Source organism: Carya illinoinensis, chromosome 5 (genome assembly GCF_018687715.1).
Source record: "Carya illinoinensis cultivar Pawnee chromosome 5, C.illinoinensisPawnee_v1, whole genome shotgun sequence".
NCBI classification, from domain to species: domain Eukaryota; kingdom Viridiplantae; phylum Streptophyta; class Magnoliopsida; order Fagales; family Juglandaceae; genus Carya; species Carya illinoinensis.
In genome coordinates this window covers 10160885-10183646 of record NC_056756.1, presented here as the reverse complement: position 1 = coordinate 10183646, position 22762 = coordinate 10160885, and the positions used below count along the sequence as shown (strand labels likewise).

General features: G+C 37.1%; 3 protein-coding genes across 4 annotated transcripts; 1 reads left to right on the top strand and 2 right to left on the bottom strand.

The window, feature by feature from the left end:
• Window positions 1–3902: 3902 nt before the first annotated feature.
• On the top strand, window positions 3903–4943 carry LOC122311124. Its single transcript, XM_043125530.1, has one exon. It carries the CDS (start codon window positions 3948–3950, stop codon window positions 4809–4811), a length of 864 nt encoding a protein of 287 aa, XP_042981464.1. The 5' UTR covers window positions 3903–3947; the 3' UTR covers window positions 4812–4943.
• Window positions 4944–5927: 984 nt separating this feature from the next.
• LOC122311123 (serine/threonine-protein kinase BSK1) lies at window positions 5928–11143 on the bottom strand. 2 transcript variants are annotated; one of them, XM_043125528.1, is made up of 9 exons: window positions 10578–11143; window positions 10325–10460; window positions 9775–9908; window positions 9563–9668; window positions 8684–8769; window positions 7801–7998; window positions 6891–7073; window positions 6690–6803; window positions 5928–6384 (listed from the first exon to the last, which is right to left on the bottom strand). In XM_043125528.1, exons 1-9 carry the CDS (start codon window positions 10896–10898, stop codon window positions 6115–6117), a joined length of 1548 nt encoding a protein of 515 aa, XP_042981462.1. In that variant the 5' UTR covers window positions 10899–11143; the 3' UTR covers window positions 5928–6114. The 2 variants fall into 2 exon arrangements, with proteins under 2 accessions (XP_042981462.1, XP_042981463.1); XM_043125529.1 differs by having other exon boundaries at window positions 7810–7998.
• A 1612-nt stretch (window positions 11144–12755) lies between these two features.
• On the bottom strand, window positions 12756–19205 carry LOC122311809 (protein ALTERED PHOSPHATE STARVATION RESPONSE 1-like). The gene is made up of 4 exons (XM_043126494.1): window positions 17588–19205; window positions 17125–17342; window positions 16771–16994; window positions 12756–14465 (listed from the first exon to the last, which is right to left on the bottom strand). Exons 1-4 carry the CDS (start codon window positions 18879–18881, stop codon window positions 13718–13720), a joined length of 2484 nt encoding a protein of 827 aa, XP_042982428.1. The 5' UTR covers window positions 18882–19205; the 3' UTR covers window positions 12756–13717.
• Window positions 19206–22762: the final 3557 nt, after the last annotated feature.

Genomic DNA, 22762 nt, shown 5'->3' with positions numbered 1-22762 from the left:
GCATAAAGTCTTCATGTGGCCCATTATTGGTTGAAACAAGAAGTAGTCATGATGAAATACGATATAACATATTTCACAATTGGCGGGTAGCTATAATATATTAATCGCATGAATGGTGTTAGGCCATCTCTAGTGATACAAGAACAGGGGCAGTAGCCATTTCCTGCCTGGCCTGCCTACCCATGAGGGCTACATTTGCTCTTGCCCACACATGCACAATTAACAATTGCACTCAGAGACACCATTAGGTAATCAAGTAATGTGTTGGTAATAGTCTAATAAGTGTTGTAGTCCTTTAACATAATTGCTGTGCAGGCAGCAAGCAAGATCTGCATACATGACTATGCCATGCGTTTCCACGGTACAGAAAATGGTATCAGCTTATGAGGCTGACTAATAGGCAGGTTAGATTAATCAGACTGCCCACCAAAATACAAACAGATATGATATTCAATTAAATTGCATGAAGTCCCGTGTGGCCTGATAGTTTACAAAGAAAAGATACTCTCGTTGTGAAATGATTTATTTTAGTTTTTTTTTTTTTTTTCGTTTTCACATCAACAAAGGTTAATTTATTATAAAATCACCAAGAATTCAATATCATTCGATCTGAGCTTTTGTTTTGTCTTTAATCTCTGTTGTGTTTGTTTGGTTTTTTTTTTTTTTTTTTTTTTTTTCTGAATTATCCTTCTTAGACTGATTGTTTCGATGTGAACTTTTTTTTTTTTTTTTTTTTATCTTAATCTCATGAAACTTAAATATGAATGCTACGGAAAAAAGTAAGTATATCTGTGCAGAATTTTGTAGAAGACCTTATCAAATATTTTATGAAGTTACGTCTGTCTGTCTTATCCATTGACAAGCATGAACATCTAAATCCTAGAACTGCATCTAAAATTTTTTCAGCAAGTGGTTAAGGATGTTAAGAAGAGAAACTCTGGCTTCTATCAAACACCTGAACGGGCATTCTACTTCGTTGGTATCTTGGATGCACGAATACGATTTTTCCTGATAGTTCAGTGCATTGTTCAGAATGTCATCATATTTGCTTGTCCTGTGACAATTGATGGATTGCAACTGGACTTCGAAAATTCATCTGTGTTAGTTCCTGCTTCCTTCCTTTCATGCTACTCTTTGTACAGATGATTTGAAATGAATGACCACATAGCTTCAACATGACTTGTGGAACGCCTCACATTTGTGGGAGGTTAGTTAATGGGAGCTTGGTGAATGAAATCTCCATTGCCTAGGAGTAGAAATTTCTTGGCCTTCATATTGATTCGAAGGGATTCCATTTATAATTCTGACTAGTATTTTTGAAGTACGAACCCAAATGTAGCATGGGCTTTCCTCGAATCATTACGAATTATCTCAAAAGCCAATTTTAGCTAAGTGTGAATGGAAAAGCTGGTGAATTGGATCCCACGTTGTCTGGGAGGGAGAATTTCTTGACCTTTACGATTTTAAGGAGCTCTAATTCTAACTTCAAAAATTGCTTTTGGATCATAAGCTCAGCTTCCTTGGATCGTTACACCTTGGTCTAGTATAAAGGAAAACTGGGAATCAGAGAGTAAGACTACTGACAGCATCCACCTCTCTCAGCGTGCTAAACTGGTTACAAGGAGTCTTTTCCACCCCCTTCCTGGAGGCCAAGCGTTTGTTTACCTGACTTGCAAGCCCAATTTCACTCCGCCATCTTATGTGCATAATTGATTGAAGTACATGCAGACATTGTTTTCTTCGAAACCGGATATCTTTGGCTATGCTGACCATATCCAAGAGCCTAAATGATCCATCCCGCAGCTCCTGCCCACTTCCATTCTTCTTTTAAGCTAAGGCTTGTTGAAAGAGCAGCAAGAAAAACAACTTATCGACCCTGTCATACAAATCTGCAAGGCCATTTATTTTGTTGAATATTGTTGAGGATGAAACTGAGGAGCATTCTGTAGAGTTGCACATCGAATTGTTGGGCAAGCGGGTGTGTGTTCTGAAAGGCTGTTAGCTGCAGTTGTACGTACATTTTACAGACCAAGTTTATATAATATTACAGATTGAGAATGACGTCCTTTCTTCTATCAAGGAGCGACAACATATTCTTGATCTGTATCCAAACCCCATCAAAAGGCGATGTTTTTGCAATCTCTCACTCCCACCAGCACTCCATCTATTGAAAAGGATACTCAAAGGTTGCTATAATGTCAGTACTATATAAAATATTGAAAAACGATCGAGTGTTTTTATAAATCGCTTCTGTCCCTCCCTTGTCACACTCCTTTGTACACGTGCACATGCAAGCAAAATGAGATGTGTCCATTTATAAATCAAACACATTGTGCAGGAGTACCCGAACCATGATTGTTGTGCAAAAAGCAGGCAAGATCTGCATGCTGCATGAATATGTCGACAAACAATATGTAAAATTGGCATTTGTGACTCGTAAGGCTGGATAGATCAGACTGTCTCCCAGTCAGGAAGAAGGCCAGCACATTTTTCATAGAGTAATGGAGGCAACAAACGTCACCGCCCAAATGTACTACTGCCTCGTAAATTTATATGTTTTCTAAATTATTGTATGACATCCATATAGTTTACTTTCCACTGTGTAGATTAATTAAATATCGTAGCGCACGAGTGTGCCTCTCACAAAAATAGATTAGGGTGACAAATCTGGAAATCATTAATTGTCGTAAGAAGATGCCATCCTTTTCTCTATCTTCCATGCATCTTACTGCAAAGTTTACCATGCAGATCTTATTTGTGGAACATATACGCATATATCTTTATTTCTCAACCAACGATAATGAGCTATCTGCTTTTGAGACTCGTGATTCGAATCTCTTGATATCAAGTTGTATTGCACCAAAAACCTCTGGTGGGCCTTACACTCAATTCAGAAAAACTGTGTGAGTTGAATGTAAAAATTTGCCTAGAAACTTGCCTTCCTCTTGTTGGCATCTGCTGTATATATTACGACTAAGGATCCGAATCTCATCCTTTTCAAAACTCAATGAGTGGCAACATATTTTGATCTGGATCTAAATGCTATATCAGCAATGTTTATGCAATGTCTCCCCAGTTATATATATATATATATATATATATATTTAGACCTGCAAAATCAGATGAGTTGCTTAACTTAAGCCTTATATTACATAAAAACTTGTATCCCAGTATATAAAATATGCAACGCACGAGTGTTGACACCATCTCGTCCAATACAACAATGGCATTAGCCAATCTATGCAGTTCAGCCAGCCTCTCTGGGAGACAAGAGGGCCGTGTCACTCGTGCACACGTGTAACACTAATTACAATAAGATTGTCTCATTCATCATCATTAATTGTATCTTGTAAGCATAAAAGTTTTTAGACCAGAAAAGAGAAAAAAAAAAATAGAAAGCAGGCCCAAGAAAAAACTATTCTGATGCACTGGGGAAGGTGTACCAGATGATGAGTATGACCACCTGATTGTAATTAATGCATGTCTGCCTTGGCTAGTAAATTAATGATACTTGTGTGTTTACAAAGTGATGAAAGCTTCTTGTCTTCCTCGAAGGCAAGCAGGAAGGATAGAATGGCTATTACCGTTTTGTGTCAAAGAAGATGGTGCCATGCCACTCGTGTGCTGCATATCTTATACATTTTTGTGCAACATGCAGTTTATCTATTATCTTATGAAAAGATGCTCCAATGAATTTTTAAAATATAGAAATAATTGATAACCAGTTGGAGAACTGTCTAGAGGGAGACATTGCAAAAACATTGCCGAGATGGCATTTAGATCTGGATCGAAATCATGTTACAACTGATTGATATTTGAAAATGATGAGATTCTTTATGTTCCCCTTACTCCATTGTATATAATGAGCAGATTCCAAACCAATGGAAGGAAAAGTGCTGGATCAATTCTTACTTTCAACTGCAAGACTTTCTGTTTGCCAAGGAAACATGGCTGCCTCTCCTTTGAACCCAAAATCCCATTACCATGTTCGCTCTAACAGCTTGCCCTCTAGGACACACCCGCTCATTTCAGAGGTTGAAGAGCAATTGAGCAGGTTGAGGGCTTCTGAAGCCAAATCATCATCATCGTCAATAAGCCAGAAACTAGGCGGCCTTCAAGATTTACATGATCATGTTGACAAGTTGCTTCAATTGCCGCTCACTCAACAAACCTTGGCCCAAGAGCATCATGCGCAATGGGCCGAAGAACTTCTGAATGGATCTGTTAGGCTCCTGGATGTTTGTGGCATAGCCAAGGATGTATTGTTACAGACAAAGGAATGCACCAATGAAATCCAATCCTTTATGCGCAGAAGACGGGGAGGTGATGCAGAGTTTGGAAGGGAGGTTAGGAATTACTTGGTCTCAAGGAAGAGTATTAAAAAGGCAATCCACAAGACCCTTAAGGGCATGGAAAGCAAGTGCAACAACAAAACCATTGAGACTGTGGCCATGGTTAACATGTTAAGCGAAGTAGAAGCAGTCACTCTATCTGTGTTTGAGTCCCTGTTGTCATTTGTAGCTGGACCAAAGTTGCCATCGAAGTCAAGTGGCTGGTTTTTGGTATCCAAGCTGGTGCATCCTAAAAGAGTTTCATGCGAGGATGAAGAAACAAAACTTGAGAAGGTGGATGCAGCATTACAATCTCTCCTCAGGACCAGCAAATCTGATGATCTCGTGCATATAGAGAATGCGCAGAACTTGCTGGGGAAATTCGAGCCCAGCATTCAAAATCTTGAAGAAGAGCTTGAATGTCTATTTAGGCGTCTAATAAAAACCAGAGTTTCCCTCCTTAACATCTTCAATCACTAGCCCAGAAAGGCACGGGCATCCATTTTTGTAGAGAAAGGCCTCAAGATTTATTGTTCATACTTGTACATGAAAGAGATTATGGTGTACTTTATTTTCTGATTCTATATTATAAATATACTAAATTCATGATCATGGCTACTTAACTTTTATCTTCTAGAGGATTCCTAAAAACTGATTGATAACGAAGCATGCAAATGCAATATACTGGATATGAAAATCAGAAATATTGGTACACGATGTGCCATTATCAGTTCTTTAAAGGTTTATGCCATTCAAACCTTTTCATTTTCCCCCAATCGCTTCTCTCCGGGCTAGGCGTCGTATGAGGGGGTTTGTGAAATTTAATTTTTTGAAAAGCTGTCAAGATTCTAATTGTCTCAAATTAGTCTCTCAAACAGCATCAAGGTTTTGAACGAGGGCTTGAATGCCTGTGTAGGACTCTGATCAAAGCGAAAGTTACCCTTCTCCAAGATTCGTGATGGGCATCAATTTTTTCAAGCGGAGGCGGCCTGTAAACTCACTCGTGCTTGTACATGACTTGGCACATACACACATTTGATTCCTGCAGTATAAAACTCGTTTTTTGGGAAATCGCCACTGCTGTATTAATACTCTGCTCTATTCTTAAGTGTACTGAGTCCGACTGCAGAAATAGATCAGTTTCATCGATTATGCAGAATTGGACATGAAAGAACATTGTCTCAGTTATATGCATAAATTACTCGCACAAGCTGGGTAGCTGAGTTCTTTTTTCTTTCTTTATTTTTTGATGAATCAATGCAGTGACAATTAAAGAGCTTGAGCAGGGTGCTAGAGCATGGATTCGGTTCCCCTGCAATTAGTAGTGATGACAGGGAACTGGAATTAAGGGTTCAAGAGATAAAGCAATGAGAGATGTACGGAAATGAATTCCGAGAGGTCCTGCGCAAAAGGGTCCAATCGATCCCGTACCTATTTCTCTCCTAAAGTCACTAAAGGAGCCCAATCAGCTTGGAGAGCTATAACAACCAACGCAAAGTCAAATGTCCAAATGTACCCTCATCTCTCGAAAGCCGGGCATTTCTTCCCACCAATCTTTGTTCATTTTCCTGATAATTAAATCTTGTTCGAACACGATTGTGAGAACACCATTGAAGTAGTGCATAAATATCATTTGAAGCACACAAGCATTGATACAACAAAGTTTTCTATATTACATTTTCATTTTAGAATACACTACTGATTCCCAGCTCAAATTTTGTACAAATTTGGGGTAGCCTCAACAACAATTGCCAATGGGTAGTGATGAATCGATTATAACTCATTACACGGTTGTTTTTTTATGATGCTCTCCCACTCGTTGCCTCTTATCTTCTAGTGCAGTTGCTTCATTTAACATGTCAGCAGCATCCTTGTTCATGTCCAACTTGGCCAGCGCAACTGATTGCATGTAGAAGGCGGTGGGCCACTCTGGATACACGCATTGTGCTTGCATTGCATCTCGAAGGGCAGCATCTGGTTGATCATTTAACAGATAACACAGACTGCGCCTAGCAAAAACAGTTGGAGAGACCATGATTCCAACATCTATGAACTGCAAGAGAACCAGAACGAACATCAAGCAAACATCAAAACCAAGTTTAATCAGTAACCTGCTTAATATCCATGCACGAATTTTCCAAATGATACAGTTATAGTGCCATATTAAGTCATAGTTATAAGACCAACTAGTTGATATTTAACATTATTGGATTCAAACCCACTTGCTTACTCTTACATCAAGGCCTACTGGTAAAATGGTCCGTGCAAAACTGGGTAAATTCATTACCACACAATTTCAGTGTATAATTGTAGCCTAAGAACTTTATGTGTGTTGGCAGAAGAAATAGAAAATCATGCCTGGGAATAACAGTCGATGGCAGTTTTGGAATCCTTCTCACGGAATGCAAAGTCCCCACGCTTCCTTGCCTCCAGCATATCTCTCATTTGTTGGGTCCACTCTTGGAAAGATAACTGACTCGCTCCAAATTTAAATAAACAAATCAGCATAAAATATAAGAATATGGTGACATGCAAGTCCCTCTTTTACAAGCCAAATACCTCATTAGTTCCTTCATCTTCCCTGTAATGTGTCATAACTAAAATCTGATGGATGGCTGTGAGATCCATTCTTGAACAGGCCTCACCCATTGCTGAAAGAGGGCGTTGCGGGGTTGATGGGGGTTGCGGGGTTGATGGGGCTTCCTCGTGCTTTGGAATCCCAAGCAAGACATGAGACGGAACCTGCAATCCAGAACAGAGGTAGAGGTAGTCAGGTTCTTCACAAAAATCACCGCTCATTTGATCTTCTTGAGACCATAGCCACTAAATGGCACTTGTTGTGGTAGTCGCTAGCCATGTTACGACAGACTGAAGCCTCAGAAAAACCTCTAGATTCATTTCAGGTGAATCTCCTCAAGCAGATTGAAGGCAGCAAGGCAAAGGAAAAGGACAAAAGCAAATGTTTTAATGCAAACTAAAGTTGTGGTTTGCACATTATTTTGCAATTTTACTGCATTAACCTCAAAGGAAAATTTTTTATAGGTCTTTTTTTTTTTATAAGTAAATAAAATATATTAATCAAAGAATAGGCAAAGCTTGATACAGTGTTTTATTTTATAGGTCTTTTTAAAGGAAAAAATAAACCTATCATCGGGTATGTTGACTAACATCCATGTTATACCTTCGAAGTTCTAATATCCCAAGATTTCCACTCAAATTGGTCTTTATGTTTGCATACATCCATCATTGTTGCATATAATATAAAGAAACTCCTATTTGCATCCAGCCACGTTGAACATTCAAAGAAAATGTAGAAATCACACAAGTTTGTCCAATTTTAAACAATGGGTGTATGTAATGTCACAGGTCCAAAAATCAATTTGAAAAAAGGAACATATGCTTAAATTCACAGAATGCTTGACTGACAGTAATGGTAGAATTGATGATTAAATAAATTAGTTAAAGCAACCTTCCTTACATCAGGTTTGGTTTGTAGTTGAGCTAGAGTTGCAACAAGATCCTTTGTATTAGGCCGCTCCCTAGGTTCGTATTGCAAACACTGAGAGGCAAGATTAACCACAACTGTTGCTTCTTCTGTAGAAAATTTTCCCTCCAAATGTGAATCCATTAAGCTGATGATATTTTTTCCCCGTATAATGTCAAGAGCCTGCACATATTAGTGTAGATAACATAAAAGCACATAAAACACAGTCAAACTTCCTAAACTCGTAGACAGGACATATTAATTTTTAATAAAAAGACAGCATACTGTTGAAATAACTGGCATTAAGTTACTATAACCTATCTCTTTCATTGATTAACTAATTTGTGTATGAGTAAAAAAAACTGACGTAAAAAAAAGAATAAGAAAAAGAACAGCAGTATATGCTCCTTGATGCTCTAGCCTGATGCTATATGAACCTAGGTTGGTTAATCAATAAGAGAAATTTTTTTTAAAAAACAGCATGGATTTTCATTGATGAAAGGCTTCTTTAAAATGCCTTTGTGTTGCTTAATACCATGGTAACTGGATTAATTATGGTTGTTTGGGACGTGGAAAAAGAAGCATAAGTATTGTAGAAACAGGCATGATTTCAAGATTTGCATTAGTTGAGAGAGAGAGAGTTCTGTTCACATCCAAAATGTGAAGTACAAAAGGAATCAAAGAACTAAAAATTTCCATTTTCTACACATAGTCCATTTTAGGCAACTTTAGAGTTGAAAGTTCTGGTAACACTCTTGATAACGATCTTGACTTTGTAGGCTGTATATTAAACATGTAGCCTGACAAAGAAAGAACGCATAAACATTAGTAAATTTTCATACCGCCTATTACAACATAGGTAACTTACATGGCTGGGGGGGATGTGTTTTCCACTTAGCAGATCCAGAAGGACAGTACCAAAGCTGTAAATTACACTTTCAGCAGTGACCCTTCCTAAAATTACAAATTATGGCAATGAAAATTAATCAAGTTTACCAAGAAAAATCTTCATGAAGTTAAATATAATAAAACAAATCTCGTAATTCATACAACATAGCACCGTATAAACAGTTTAACTTGAATTGCAAATCAGACGTTACAAATTTTATCATCAATATTCAAAAAGAAAGAGAAAAATAGTTTACATAAGTGAACAACATGCATAAACTAGAACCTTTTTTGAACTAAAAGGATTTTAGTGGTTCAAACTTTGCTCTCGTTCCTTTGGTTAATATTTTCATTCTCATACCCCATAGTTTCCTTCGTGTCTCTGATGTGGTGTATATGGGGGGAACATAATGTTTGGACCTTCAAAGAATGTGAGTGGGTGGTGTTAGAATTAGAGCCGTTATGTTTAATTCCCTCTAGACAATTTTCCTTTTCTTCATCCCTTAATGGGTGCTTCCTATCCTATTGTATACTTGGGTCGCATCCCTTTGCACTTTGAACAAGATAGCCTTATAGAAAAATATTTTCATTCCCTTTGAAAGGACGTAAAAGTTGATATAGTTCCAAGAGTCCCACAACTCCCACCACCACAAATATGATGTTTGAGGAATATTTCCTGGTAAAAGAGTTGCAGCCATACGCTGTTAGAGCAAAAACTCCACTTCAATCATGCAACAGCTGCATCAAGATATCTTTGCACCCACTTGAAAGTTACAGAGATACTGAAAGCAGGTAAATCCTTTAACACATAAAGAGGTAGAATACCAATCATACTTACACAGAGTGGAGAATTTATTACCATTTCTTAAATATTCGGGAGGTGTGTAGGCAAGGTTTGTGCTGTAACTTTTCCCATCCCTACTATTTTTCATCAAGCCAAAACATGATAGCCGAGGATCACCATCCTACAAATGGATATAGATATAAGAAAGCCATCTCGATGATAGCAAATATTGAATAACTAAATAGCATTAGTACATGCAATAAAAGCAAACAAAAAAAAAAACATACCTCATGAAAGAGAACCCTATAAGCATTCAAATCATGGTACAGTGGACGTCCCTCAGTGCTGCAATAATCCAAGGCTTCAGCAATATAAAGAGCTACTCTCAAACGCATGGCCCATTCAATGGTTTGCTTTTCCCCTGCCAAGGACCCAGAATTTAGATAAACAGAAATTCACCAACTTCTCGATATGATAGAGGGAAGAAATAACAATTCAAATGCACCCCGTGTGCAAAATTCAAGAAAAATAATATCAACAAAAGAATACAATAACCCATTAACCTAGGTACAGAGCAAGAGAAATGCAATTATTAACATTCATCAGACAATAACTATCCCACCTTATAAAGTAAATCAAATGTCAACTTTCAAGTCAATGCCAGTTATATCCAAGATTCAAAGAAACTCTTAAAACACAAAGGACAAGCTTAAGAGACCATCTGAATCAGAGCAACCTAAGAACTAACAAGAATGTCTTATTGGATACACAGGCCACAGCTAAGACAATAAATCAAGAATTAAAAAAAGAAGAATCCATGCTAGAAACCGCACATACAGTGAAACAAATGCTTGGCAAGAGTATCATTAGGCATGTACTCAGCAACCAGCAGCCTCTCATCTCCATCACAGCAATACCCAATCAAATTGGCCAGCCTCGGATGCCTCATCTGCCCTACTCCCCGCGCCTCCTCCTACAACCCACCAACACAAAAATTTCCCACATACCCAAGTTCGTCACTATCTATCAGAGCGCCAATACGGAACTCAAAAAAAGAAACACAAAATGAAAGCAAAGCAAATAGCTTTACCGCAAACTGTTTGGGATCAGGCCAGGCCAACTTGGTGAACTTTTTCACAGCAATCCAACGGCGGTTGCGGAGGCGGCCCTTGTAGACGAGATTGGGGGCCTTTTCGCCGCTCTCGGAGACGATGAAGTCGGAGCTGAAGTTGTTTGTGGCGGCCCTGAGGTCCACGAAGGAGAACTCGGAGAAGGATAGGACTTCTACTCCACCGCCGGCTACGGGGTCGAGTCCAATGGAAGGTGGGAGGTTCTGGGTTTGGAGCTGGACTTGATGCTGCTCCTTCTCTGGGTGGGTCTCTGTTAAAAACGAGGACTGGCAGCAACCCATGATCTCTGTGGTTTTAGTTTTTGGTTTTCGGTATCGGTTTTGAGTTTGTAAACCAAAGCTTGGTGTTACAGGAGTAGAGAAAGCAGAGAAAACACGAGGGGAGGGGTGGGTATGGTTTAGCTTTTGGGGAGAATGGGTATGTTTTGTTTCCTTTTTATTTTCTCAGTCTCTCTGTAAATTTGGTAGTAGCGTTCTAACTTCTCTCGCTAGTCGCTATTTCTCTCAGTTCTTTCTTTCTCTGTTGTTAATCCATACATGTACATATATATATATATATATATATATATTGTAATTTTCTGTATTAGATGATCAAAATATGGTCAAAAATATAGGATGAGCCTTATCTCCATACTAAAAAGAGTATTTTAGGTATGTATTATGCCAAAGTTACTTTAAACCCACCTTGATCTTGAAGTTGTTCCAATAAAAAATGCAGCTTGCAAGAAATTATCCACACGCCTTCACATATATTATACAAAAACAAGTGTATTTGTATCCTATTTTGTTGTTCCCACTAGGAGCTGAGTCTATTAATTATTCTCTAGTTTTCTTTCTATAAATGTTCGTTTTAGATTGAAAGATTCTAATTCGAGAGAAATATAGGTATGGCACGTGTTATTTAACAGATGAAAAAAAAAAATACGAATATGGAGTCTAATTCGGTTGTCTTTTCATTTAATTCTTATATATTTTTGGGTCCCAAAAAAAAAAAAAAAACTTTGACCAATTGTTGGATGCGTTCTGTTCAAATATTTGGCATAATATTGGAGCAAATCCATATGAATTAAGACAGGCGACAACGTGTTTAGTGCTTGCTAGTCTAAGCCAGCCATCAATATCGTTATTACTCTTTGGTCTTTAGGAGAGAGAGGCGGGCATCCTGTCTTTTATTGTGGTATTGGTTGGTTTGCTCTTGAGTCCTTGACCCCTAAATTTGAGCTCACGTTGAAAACAAAAACAAAAAATAATAATAATAATAACAACTTTAAATAAATATCATGTTTAATTGCTTGTCATTGGCTACTAGGGTTTGTTTATTATTTTATATATATATAAAAGAGTATCTTAAGGCCAAATTACTAGATGTAAATCTAATCGAGGGGAAGGCATATATTCTCTAGTATCTTACCGATGGGTGTCCTATTTTATTTGAATTTTGCTATATACAAGCACAGTCGCGTACTAATCTGTATACCAATACTGATTCATTCATACTTAAAATTTAAATTAACACTGTTTTCAATAAAATTTACTTTTTGACCAATCACATTATATTGGTGCACAAATTAATGCACAATTATGCTTACAACTATATTTTTCCATTTTTTTTTGTCACAGTGCATGATGTGCCACTTGTCATCATCCAACCACCCTAATTTCATTTCTTCAATAATAAAGATGATGATAACGTTATTCTTTTTTCTTTTTTCAATCAATAAAAGCAAAAGACTCATGGGTAGGCACCGTTGAACGTTTTCATTCACCGGGAAAAAAAAAAAAAAAAAAAAGGAGAGAGAGAGAGAGTTCTTGGTCCGTAGGTGAGTTCTGTAAAGGCGGCTTAAGATCGAACCCTTGTTATAATAGTATGAACATAAGAATATACAAAATGGAAATCGTAAATAAAGGGCTGGACCCAGCATTCGCGTCAATATCCTTGGAGATGGGATGGAAGCCCAATAACAAGCCGATTACAACTAGCTTTAGAGATTTGGCACGTAATTGTGCATGTCGATGTGGGGTATTTGATGTCTACTTCTTTTTTGGATTTTTTGCCATCACGTACAATTTTTCTCACTTCTCGGCGCATTGCAAGCAGCTAGATAAGGATTTATCATTATCAATCTCAAAGAATAGTCATTTGGATAATAATTCCAAGACAGCTCTTTTATTAGAAGGTGCTCGCAAGCTTGCTGGAAGTCGTCTATACAATAATAAATTCCTGTAAGAGGAAAATTAGAAAGGGAAAAAGAAGAAGAAGATTCATCAAACAACTGTTGAAAGGGCTCATCCTCAGTGACTTGCGTCACCCTAGACCAGCCCAATTTGCCTATGCTTAAAAAAACATAAATCCTCGTACAAAACTGGAGGGAGATTGAGATTGCCCTGCCCGGGTAAATCTGGCCTTTGGTTGCTCGTGTCCCATCCACCCTTTCCTTCAAAAATAAAAATAAAAATAAAAAAATCATGGCCCCCCGCGGCATAATCATCTTTCCATGAAAAGCTGGTACGCGATGGGACAATTGCTCATAGGATGCGTACAAATGAGAGTATTGCTTGTTTCTGTACATGGTACAAAGTGAGAGAATATGGCTCGGTAGGAAGTAACATGAGCGAGCGAGAATTTGGCAGGCAACGCACCCACTTGGCCCGGCAGCAGGCTTTAGATGGTCTCTCTGTGTTGTCAAAACAATTGCAGTGGGCACAGAGTCGTTTTCTGGTCAGCACGAACTTGCCTTGTAGGATTGTAGCTTAGCCTTGCCCTCATCTCTACTGGTGTAAGAACCACCCAATTGCAGTGGTCCGTGATTATGATTAGAACAGCTGGTATAGGACCCAGCATTATTGGCAATGCAAGCCTACGGAATCTAGGCAAAAAAATTATGAGGATTGCTCTTGGTGATATGAACAACCGTCTGAAGCAGTCCATTGTGGGCCACAACCAATGGAGTCAATGATATCCAAAGATAGTAGAAGGATTTCATTCAACTCCACAAAGATCCTGATCTTCAAAAGATTTATGTAAGGGCTGCGAGCAGCAGATGCCAAACCCTTTCCCGAGCAACAATGCAAAAGCATCGACATTTCTGTTAACTACTCGCTCAGCCCTGTGAAACTCTTCCATGCTCTTGGCGAACCCTTTCCTCCTCACTGCGTTGCAAAAGCTCCTCATAAGCTCTCATAGAGTTAGCCGCGAATCTCTCCATGGCCTCAAAAATTTGTTGCAGACTTGCCTGTAGACTTCTATTGTGAGTGTCACTAGGATATACAACCTCTCCAACTGATAGGCTGTTACCATCCCCAGAGACCCGAACCATTATCTTGTCTAATACCTGGATCTCCTTCTGTATTTTTTGGTCCTCTCTATCCAAATTCTTAACTTTCTTGTCCAGATCCTTGTTTGCCATCATCCTCTGGTGCATTTCCAGCTTATATTGTTCCCAGCTATGATACACACTCATGGTAAAATCACGCATAGAATCAAGCACTTCCTTCTCAGAAATTCTTTCCAAAGTTTGCGACCACTGATTACAGATTACAAACACAGGCGGTGCACCTACTCTACTGGGTGAGAAAGGGGCTACCCCATCATCTGTTTCCTCGGGTTCATACAGTATACATCTAAGAAGCCAATTATTCAAGGCTCTCACATATCCCTTCTGGCAACTTACCCAACTATAAAAAGCAGCAGTCCACCTAAGAAGCTCATGCACAAGTTCCGAAGTGGCTCGATTATGATCATCACCAAGCTTCTTGCCCAATCCAATCGAACCTAAACCTTTGGCTTCTCTGATTGCCTGGCACTGACTACGATGGCATTCAAGCATACTTTTCCACATTCTGGTTAACCTGAAGAAGTATTCCAAATTAACAAGAAGGACTATGCAAAGCATAGACATTTAACCATATATCAATGTCCATGACAGAAATATAAATTCCAAGCTAGCAACCATCAAGAAAACGAGAAGCGTGAATAGCATATACATACATAAAGTCAAGCAAAAACAATGGCATTGATGTCAATATCTAGAGAAGAAGAGCCTTCATCATGTACTCTCAACTTCCCTAACCAACATATAATTTTAAATATCAATAACACATTTTTTTCTCACATTTAAAAGTGTATACACTACTTTCTTTGGCCTCTTTGCTCACAGCAGGAGCAAGCAAAATCTCACCTAATAAAATTATCTGAACTCTCCTCCAATCTTTTGAATGATCGACTATTGAAAGTTTCATCCTAAAACATCAGAAATTAGTTTAAATCATAACACTCTTAGAGAACTTCCCTCAATATTATTCTATAGGTGTATGATTCATAGCTAGCTCAATGAACAAAAGTTCCAAAACTAACCGACTGGCTCTCAACAACTTCTTTTTTTTTTTTTTTTTTTTTAAAAGGCAACTGGTTCTCAACAACTAGGAACAGAGAATGGGTCACATATTTCTACATTGTCCTATCCATCAGATGACTTAGATAAATACTTACATGAATATATGTCACTCCTCAAACACATCAAAGTAGATGACAAATTGGAGTATATCATATAATTGACACTCATACATAGTGTCGAAACTCAAAAGAAGTGAAAAATAAAAATACACACTTCCATCTTCATCTTCTTTTTTCTTTTTTCTTTTTTCTTTTTTCCTTTTTCTTTTTTCTTTTTTCTTTTTTCTTTTTTCTTTTTTTGGATAGGTAGAAACACACACTTCACTTGTTCTTTAGCAAGTAAATAATTCATTGAAGGGCAGGCCCAGCAGGGACAATCTTACTGAATAAATGTAAACTCCAATGAAGAACCATGATGTCCTATGATAAGAAAAAGTAAATTTTTTTTTTTTTTTTTTTTTTTATAATTAATGTAGAAGACCTAGACCAAGACGACAACTAGAAAAAGTAAAGATCCAAACAACTAATGTACTTTAATGAAACCTAAGGTATGCTAAAAGCCATCACTTTCCAATCCAGGTGAAAGCTTGATTTGCATGATTCTTTTACCTAACTATGCACTATTCTTCATCTATGTGCTGGTAGTCATTATACATCCAAAGCCTACAATTCATCAGTTCTTTTTATTATCCACCCGTCAAAAAAAAAAGCCACAAGGAATAAGGGTGTTTCAAAGCATCACAAGTTCCTAAGTCCCAATGATTCTACCAAGGCCATGGAGCTAAAAAGTAACAGTACATCAGTATGTCAAATATCAAGCATGAGCATCAAATCAAACTCAGGATATGAATAATGTTTTATCAGGCACTTACAAGTTACAAGCATGAGTCTGACCTCAACCCCTCCCCCGACCCAAGAAAAAAATGTCCACAGGGGTAGGAGGTTACTGAAGAATGGTGATCGTGATATATCAAATTTGAAATGGCCATTTGGGCTGGGATTCAAATATCAGTACAACGAACACAATATTTGTTGTTTTGATGAGAAGTTTTTTATTTTTTAGTTTTTGATAAGTAAGAAATTTATTAAACCATGTAATTAGGCATAGCCTAAGTACGTAGGAAGTATACAAGAGAAAACACCTAATTACAAGCTAAAGCTGAAAAACAGCACGAAAGTCATTGGGACTGAACCCATCCATTACAATAACCGAAGCCCAAAGCAAAACAAAGTATGAAAAAAGAAAGCTCTCATCCCATCAACTGAGCGTTATCTACTGTCGAAACAGTGACCACTCCTCTCATTCCAAATACACCACATAAGAAAAAGAGGAACCATCTTCCAAACAGCTGCTATTTGACGATTTCCTTGAATCCCTCTCCAACAGGCCAAAAGATTCACCACACTCTTGATAAGAAGTTTTTATTAATAAGCGCAAAAGGCGCAAACCAAATATACAGGTACAAGGAGAAGAGTGCCAATAAAGAAATCTTTGAATTCTGTCCATTCGGGTAGAAACAAAACCAGATATAGGAACTATACGAACAAAAGTAATATTAACTAAAATATTTTTAGCTTAGAAAAAAAAAACTAATATATTTTTAAAATAACTGAGACTTCATTAAAATGCATAATTGAAGTACAGAGGAAGCATACAAGAAATACGCCTATCTAGGAAAAGAAAAGTTGAAGCTCAAAATTACAAAAATAACAGGGATAGAAAGCTAAAAAATGCAATTATGAGATTTATAGTCGACATACCCTTGAATTAATTCATTTAGTTGTGGCCAGAGCTCTTCATCCCGAATCTTATTAATCGTCGCAGATATCTTATCAACAACCTGAATTGCCATTTTTATCCTCGTTGACAGGCTCCTTATTAAAATACGAGTAGCATCAACTTTGTGAGCCTCGGCACCCTTTTTATCTAAGCGCCTTAGCTTATCTACCTTCCTGTCATGATCCACCCGCATCTTTTCCTCAGCCTGCCCAACAACACAATGTTAACAACTCAGCGAAAGACATAAAGTCAATTAGTATAATTTTGAACTCAATAAAGGATAAGCATTAGGAAGTGATCCAGACTTAATAGCAGAATAACATGATACAGCACACCTTAACTTCGTTATAGAGTTTCTTCTCCCAAAGATACAGCTTTTGTAGAGTAGACGAAAGATTTGTAGATCCCAACCCCACCACATCTTCATCCACGTCCAATTGAGCCGGACCCGCCTTGTCAGAGGCTGACGATGACTGGGCACCCTTAGACGTAGAAGGCTGTGCGGATACCATGGATATTGAAGGAGCAGCCACGTGCAACGTCTTGGAAGAAACTGCTTTGCGAAGATCCATTAAATTGATAGTTAAAAAGAGCAGCTAAATGAAGCCCAACCCATTCAAGCTGAACAAAATAGAAACCCATCTCATACATAAGGAGAAGATTTTTGTTCATGATCCATAAATTATCGACCCATTCTGATTCAGCCCCAAAACGAGGAATAATTTACAGATCAAGTGAGCTCAATAATAATTGTACAATCCAACGAACCAAATAAATTTAGTATAGAAAAATTGTTACCTTGATAAAGATAAACACGGTGTTTACGGTTATAAGGAAGCTTTCCGACCTCAAGCATTTTCGCGACCTCCTTCCCCGACTCGGAAACTCTGTCAAATTGAACCTCAACTTCCTCTACCACTTGAGACACACTCAGAGGACCCTTAAACCTGGCCCTAGTCTCCTCGGATCTCTCCTCATTATCAACAACTTTCTTCTCCACCGTATGTCCATCATACCCCATCCTATCATTCTCTACTACAGAACTGGGCCTAATCTCGTATAGCGACGTTGACGCCTCAGCGTCGTCCACCACAGCCTTGGAACGCACCCCACTCCCATCACCACCGCTTCTACCCCCATCAGCGACAAACTTCTCCTCCCCATGAACTTCCTTCACCACCTCATGCTGGTAATCCTCGTCTTCCAAGTCGGGAATCCCCTCTTCTTCCCTCAGGTCCTTCGAGTTCCTACTCGGAGTGTACGCCGCATAATATCTGTCGTAACCCTCGAATGGGTTCAAGAAATCCCATGCCGAAGCTTGCGGAGGCGAGGGCGGAGGGGGCGGTGGCTTCTTGGAAGACGTATCCATTTGGCTCGGGGAATTAGTATAGTAACCAGAACCATAGTTACCATAATTCGGATTGGGGGGAGAAGCAGACCCATGATACGCATAAGCACTAGAACTGGGATTAGTATTTCCATAATAAGACTGAGGAGGATAACCAGAATAAGCAGGAGAAGATTCACCCATGTACACCTTCTCTGAACTCACTGGCCTCTGCTCGTAGACCACCGAAGGCGTCGCCTTATTCTTCATATAATTCATGTGCATAGACCCGTCGCCGCCACGTCCTCCTCCGTCGCCAGGAAAGAAACCTTGAAACTGATACGAACCCAACTGTCCGTCCCCATCTTCGAATTGATCCGTATCCATGTATTCAATACGATCCTGTTGGTGAAGAGGCGATGAGTGACCCGAGTCGTGGTGGAGCGAACCCAAATCGTCGTCGTCGGAGTCCGAGCCGGAGTTGAAATCGATGTGACCGGAGTCATCGCGACGATGATGGACAGGGTCTCCCTTTCTGTGAGGCGGGAGATTGAGCTCGGGGGAAAGAGGCAAAGCGGCGGAATGGGTTAAATCATTGATGAAACCGTGGAGGGAGCGGCCGATTCCTTTGAGGGAGCGAATGTAAGCGAGGTGGGCCTCGGCCAGAGCGTAGCGCTGGTGGATTGCCTCGTCCAAGAAGGTCATCCGGTCCCGGCAGAGTGCCACCGCCGGGAGATCGTCCACCTTGGACGTCGAACACCCCATTCAAAAATTTAAGAATAAAAAAACTCAGTGGAAAGTACGCCAAAAAAAAAAAAAAAGTGAACAGATTTTGAAGGTTATGGAGAGAGAGAACGGGGCATGATGGATGATTGCGACAGTGTGATAGGAGTTGATTAGGCCAGGGTATCTGTTTGTTTCCAAGGAAAAATGAATAATTAGGGTTTGCGAGGGTAAAGGAAAGAAGAAGAAAGAAGAAGATAAGGGAAAAGCAAAGAAGGGACAGAGTCACAGAGAGAGAGAGAGAGAGAATCTTTTGACAGCACGGCGTTTGTCGTCGGTTTGTTTGTAAGCTGAAGAAGCGAGAGAGTGAAAGACTCTTCTTCTGTGCTGCGTCGGTGTAAAATTAATTAATTAATATATTCTTCTTCTTTTTAATATTATTTATTTTGTATAGTATTCAGGCTGTGTATACTTTTAATGGACTTCTCCCTTTTTAATTATAATCATAATTATAAAAATAAAAATAAAAATAGTTTACTCGGTTCAACGGGGAGTAAGTAAAGAGCTTCGAAGGAGGGGTTTTGCATGGTTTGACGGAAAGTTTGACGCCTACGGAGTACGGGCTACCGCCTCTGCCGAATTTTCTCTGTCTAATCCCTGTTTGTGTTATTACATTATTGCCCTTTCTTATTTTTCCTCTCTTTTTCTTATTATTATTTTTTAATTTCTTTGACGTACCAAATCTCTCCGTGTGAGCCAGGTCGGTTGGTAACGCTTCTGTCGCATTAGATTTGGTCTTATTAAGTCAATTTTTATTTGATTTAACTAATTTAATCTTTTTATTTTTTATTTTTTAGGAATTATTCATTGTTTTTTCTATAAGAAATTGGAAATATAAAACCTATTTTTCTAAAATTATATAAGGTTCTGTCGAGATATAAATATCATGATACGCTCATTATATCATAATAAATTACGTCAATAATATTAATTTAAATATATTTTTTTAAAATTAAATGTGAAAAATATTTCTTGTAATTAAATGCCATGCATCTTAATCTTCTCTAGATAGGATTGGAGTTGTTTTGGTTTGTGATTTGGATTAAAGCCTCCATGTAGTTGCTTGGAAATACCATGATGGACTAATGTGTGTGTGTGTTTTTTTTTTTTTTTTTTGGGTCTTTGGGTTATGAAATTTCCAAGTACAGACAAAAGTCTCGATGTCTCCACATTCTATTGAATTCTCCATTGATTTTTTTGGTGATTGGCCAAAGACCCAAAAGAAAGAAAAGGAGTAGAGATCATGATAGGTCAATAAAAGCAAACCAATTATAAATTACTCATATTTTTTAAAAAATAATTGAATGCTATTTTTCCAATTATTGTTTATTTATTGAGTAGGCATGTTATTTGGGATCCATTGGTCCCAAATATCTGACACTCAGTACTAATATATGGTCTCATAAAATTTTATTACCTGGCAACAGCACGCTATTTTTAGCAATAAATAAATCTTCATAATTTTTTAAAATTACTAATGTTTATTTATTTTTTTGTCTTATTATAATAAAAAATGATATTTATCATTATAGATTACGTAAGTACCGTGCAATCAATCTCTTTAAAAAAGTGAGTAAATATGAGATACACATAAAAAAATTAATTTTTTAATAATAAACTTCACTCTTTTTTAAAATAATTACACGACGCTTATATATGTATTCTATGATTGTAAATAATATTACTTTATTATAATATAAGTATGAATGCATTTTTCTCACACTAACTTGACCAGTGCCCATGCTATTCTCGAGGTCAATCAATATTCAAATTTCAAATGTTGTTTTATATATGTTCTTGTGATTTGAATGAGAATTTTGTGAAAAAAAAAAAAAAAAAACTTAATTTATAGTTTTTTTATAGGGGAAAAAAATATGATTTAGGTTTGATAATTTTTCTTCTCTTTTCTCACAAGAACTTAATGCAGATCAGTTCCCATGCCTTTTACATGATCAAGCAATAATGAAAATTTTTAGTTATGCTTTTGATTGAATGACAATTGCATGACCAATTAATAAGATATATAAGAATATAGGATCTACCTATATATAGATAAATTGTTCGATGCTTGGGATCTCTCGATTTAAAACTCTAAAAACTGTTAGATTTTATATTTGGTTTAGTTACACAGTTCAAATTATCTCATCTATCTCATATTCAACTTTTTTAAATTTTAAAACAAAAATTATATTTTAATAATATTTTATTCAACTCTCAACTTTTATTTTGTGTCATCTATGTAACTAAACGAGACTACATAATTTTTGTTTTTTTCCCAAAGCATTCTCAGCAAATGTTTTCAAGAAGCTATGCTTGGAGGCAATGTAAATATCATTGTTCTCAATATATATGTTGGGATTTCTTAGAGCCAAAAGGTAGTTTCTTTAAAGAAATCATTGCAACATCATTCCAGAATGTAAACAAATATATATAGAGGAGGATGAATGGATGATGATCTCCAGCTTGAAATCAGTCATTATGAAATGAGGCAAAAGGAGAGAAAAGAAAAGGAGTAGCATCTCTTCTCAGAATATAGCAGATGGATAGTAAAAGGTTGAAAGGTAGATAAAGATGAAAACCAAAGAGGACAGGGACCATGATGTAGGAGAATTCCAGGACCTTCCTAATATTGGCAACAAGACCAACTTTTCTTTGGCTGGCTAGCAAAAAGAATAACTTGCACACCAAGAGAAGGAGAGTAAATATTGCAATTTGCTACTATATTTAATAACAAATCCTTTATTAAAAAAAATTCAAAAATCTAAGTTGAATTAAACTTGAAAGTTATGGTTTTGTTTTTTCTTAAAAAAAAAAATAAAGGCTGAATCATGCTAGTTGGGGAGAATAATGTCTTTATAAATTTACCCAATTGACAAAAGTAGACAATCTTGATCAATATTAATTTTTATTTACAAAAAGAAATATATTATTTTTATTAATTGTTAAAGCAATTAAATAATATTGATGTATCTATTAAGATAACTAGTCTTAACACTATTACTGAATGGTCAATTTCAAATGAGTTTTTTTACATTTAGACTAATAAATTAATCATAATGGAGATCATTGGGTACCGGAAAGTTATGCACCCCCTTGGAGGAGATAAGGCAATTAATTTATTTGTCGTCCTATTATATATATAAATGAGTAATATTACTTTATAATTATAAAATATATAAATATCGTGTATTTATTTTGAAAAAAAATAAAATTATTATTAAAAAATTATAATTTTTTATGTAAATTTTATATATATTTAATTTTTAAAAAGAATTATATAATATTTATATATTTTTTAATTACAAATATCATTTATATAGTAGCCGGTTGTGCCGGCTCGGCCAAGAGGAGGATGACCACATGTAAGCTTTGAACGACAAAACCAAAAAGAAAATATTAGAGTATTGGGTGCGTGTGATTAATTATTTAATTACATATTTTTTAAAATGAGATTTATTATTAAAAAAATATTTATTTTATAAAAAAATTTATAATTATTTAATTTTTTTTAAAAAAATACACAATACTTATATACTGCAAATATCATTTATAATTTCAGAATACGATGTCAACATTTCAGTCTCAATCATCCATTTGACCCATCTTCTCATTCTGTCGTTGTGAGTATATTTATTTATTTATTTGAGATTACGTGTACGTTCGTTCGTTTTCTGCTGCTCCGCTCTCTCTCTCTCTCTCTAAGTAAGATGGCGGGTAAGTCTGGTTTGGCCGCAACAGAGTTCGTTGAGCCGCTTTTCCTTTCCCAAATTAAATCGCTTCCTAATTTTACTCGTTGAAATTTCTTCCCTTCCTCGTTCTAACGTATATACGAAACAGCATGCATGGCAAACTTGGACGTATCG

Coding starts and splice junctions, on each gene's coding strand:
- LOC122311123 (XM_043125528.1), bottom strand. CDS start 10,898: ATGGGTTGCTGCCAGTCCTCGTTTTTAACAGAGACCCACCCAGAGAAG. Junction 10,461..10,577: donor CTGATCCCAAACAGTTTGCG/GTAAAGCTATTT, acceptor GGTGGGTTGTAG/GAGGAGGCGCGGGGAGTAGG. Junction 8,770..9,562: donor TCCCGAATATTTAAGAAATG/GTAATAAATTCT, acceptor TTGTAATTTTAG/GAAGGGTCACTGCTGAAAGT.
- LOC122311809 (XM_043126494.1), bottom strand. CDS start 18,881: ATGGGGTGTTCGACGTCCAAGGTGGACGATCTCCCGGCGGTGGCACTC. Junction 16,995..17,124: donor AACTCTATAACGAAGTTAAG/GTGTGCTGTATC, acceptor GTTGTTGGGCAG/GCTGAGGAAAAGATGCGGGT. Junction 14,466..16,770: donor CTAAATGAATTAATTCAAGG/GTATGTCGACTA, acceptor ATACTTCTTCAG/GTTAACCAGAATGTGGAAAA.
- LOC122311124 (XM_043125530.1), top strand. CDS start 3,948: ATGGCTGCCTCTCCTTTGAACCCAAAATCCCATTACCATGTTCGCTCT.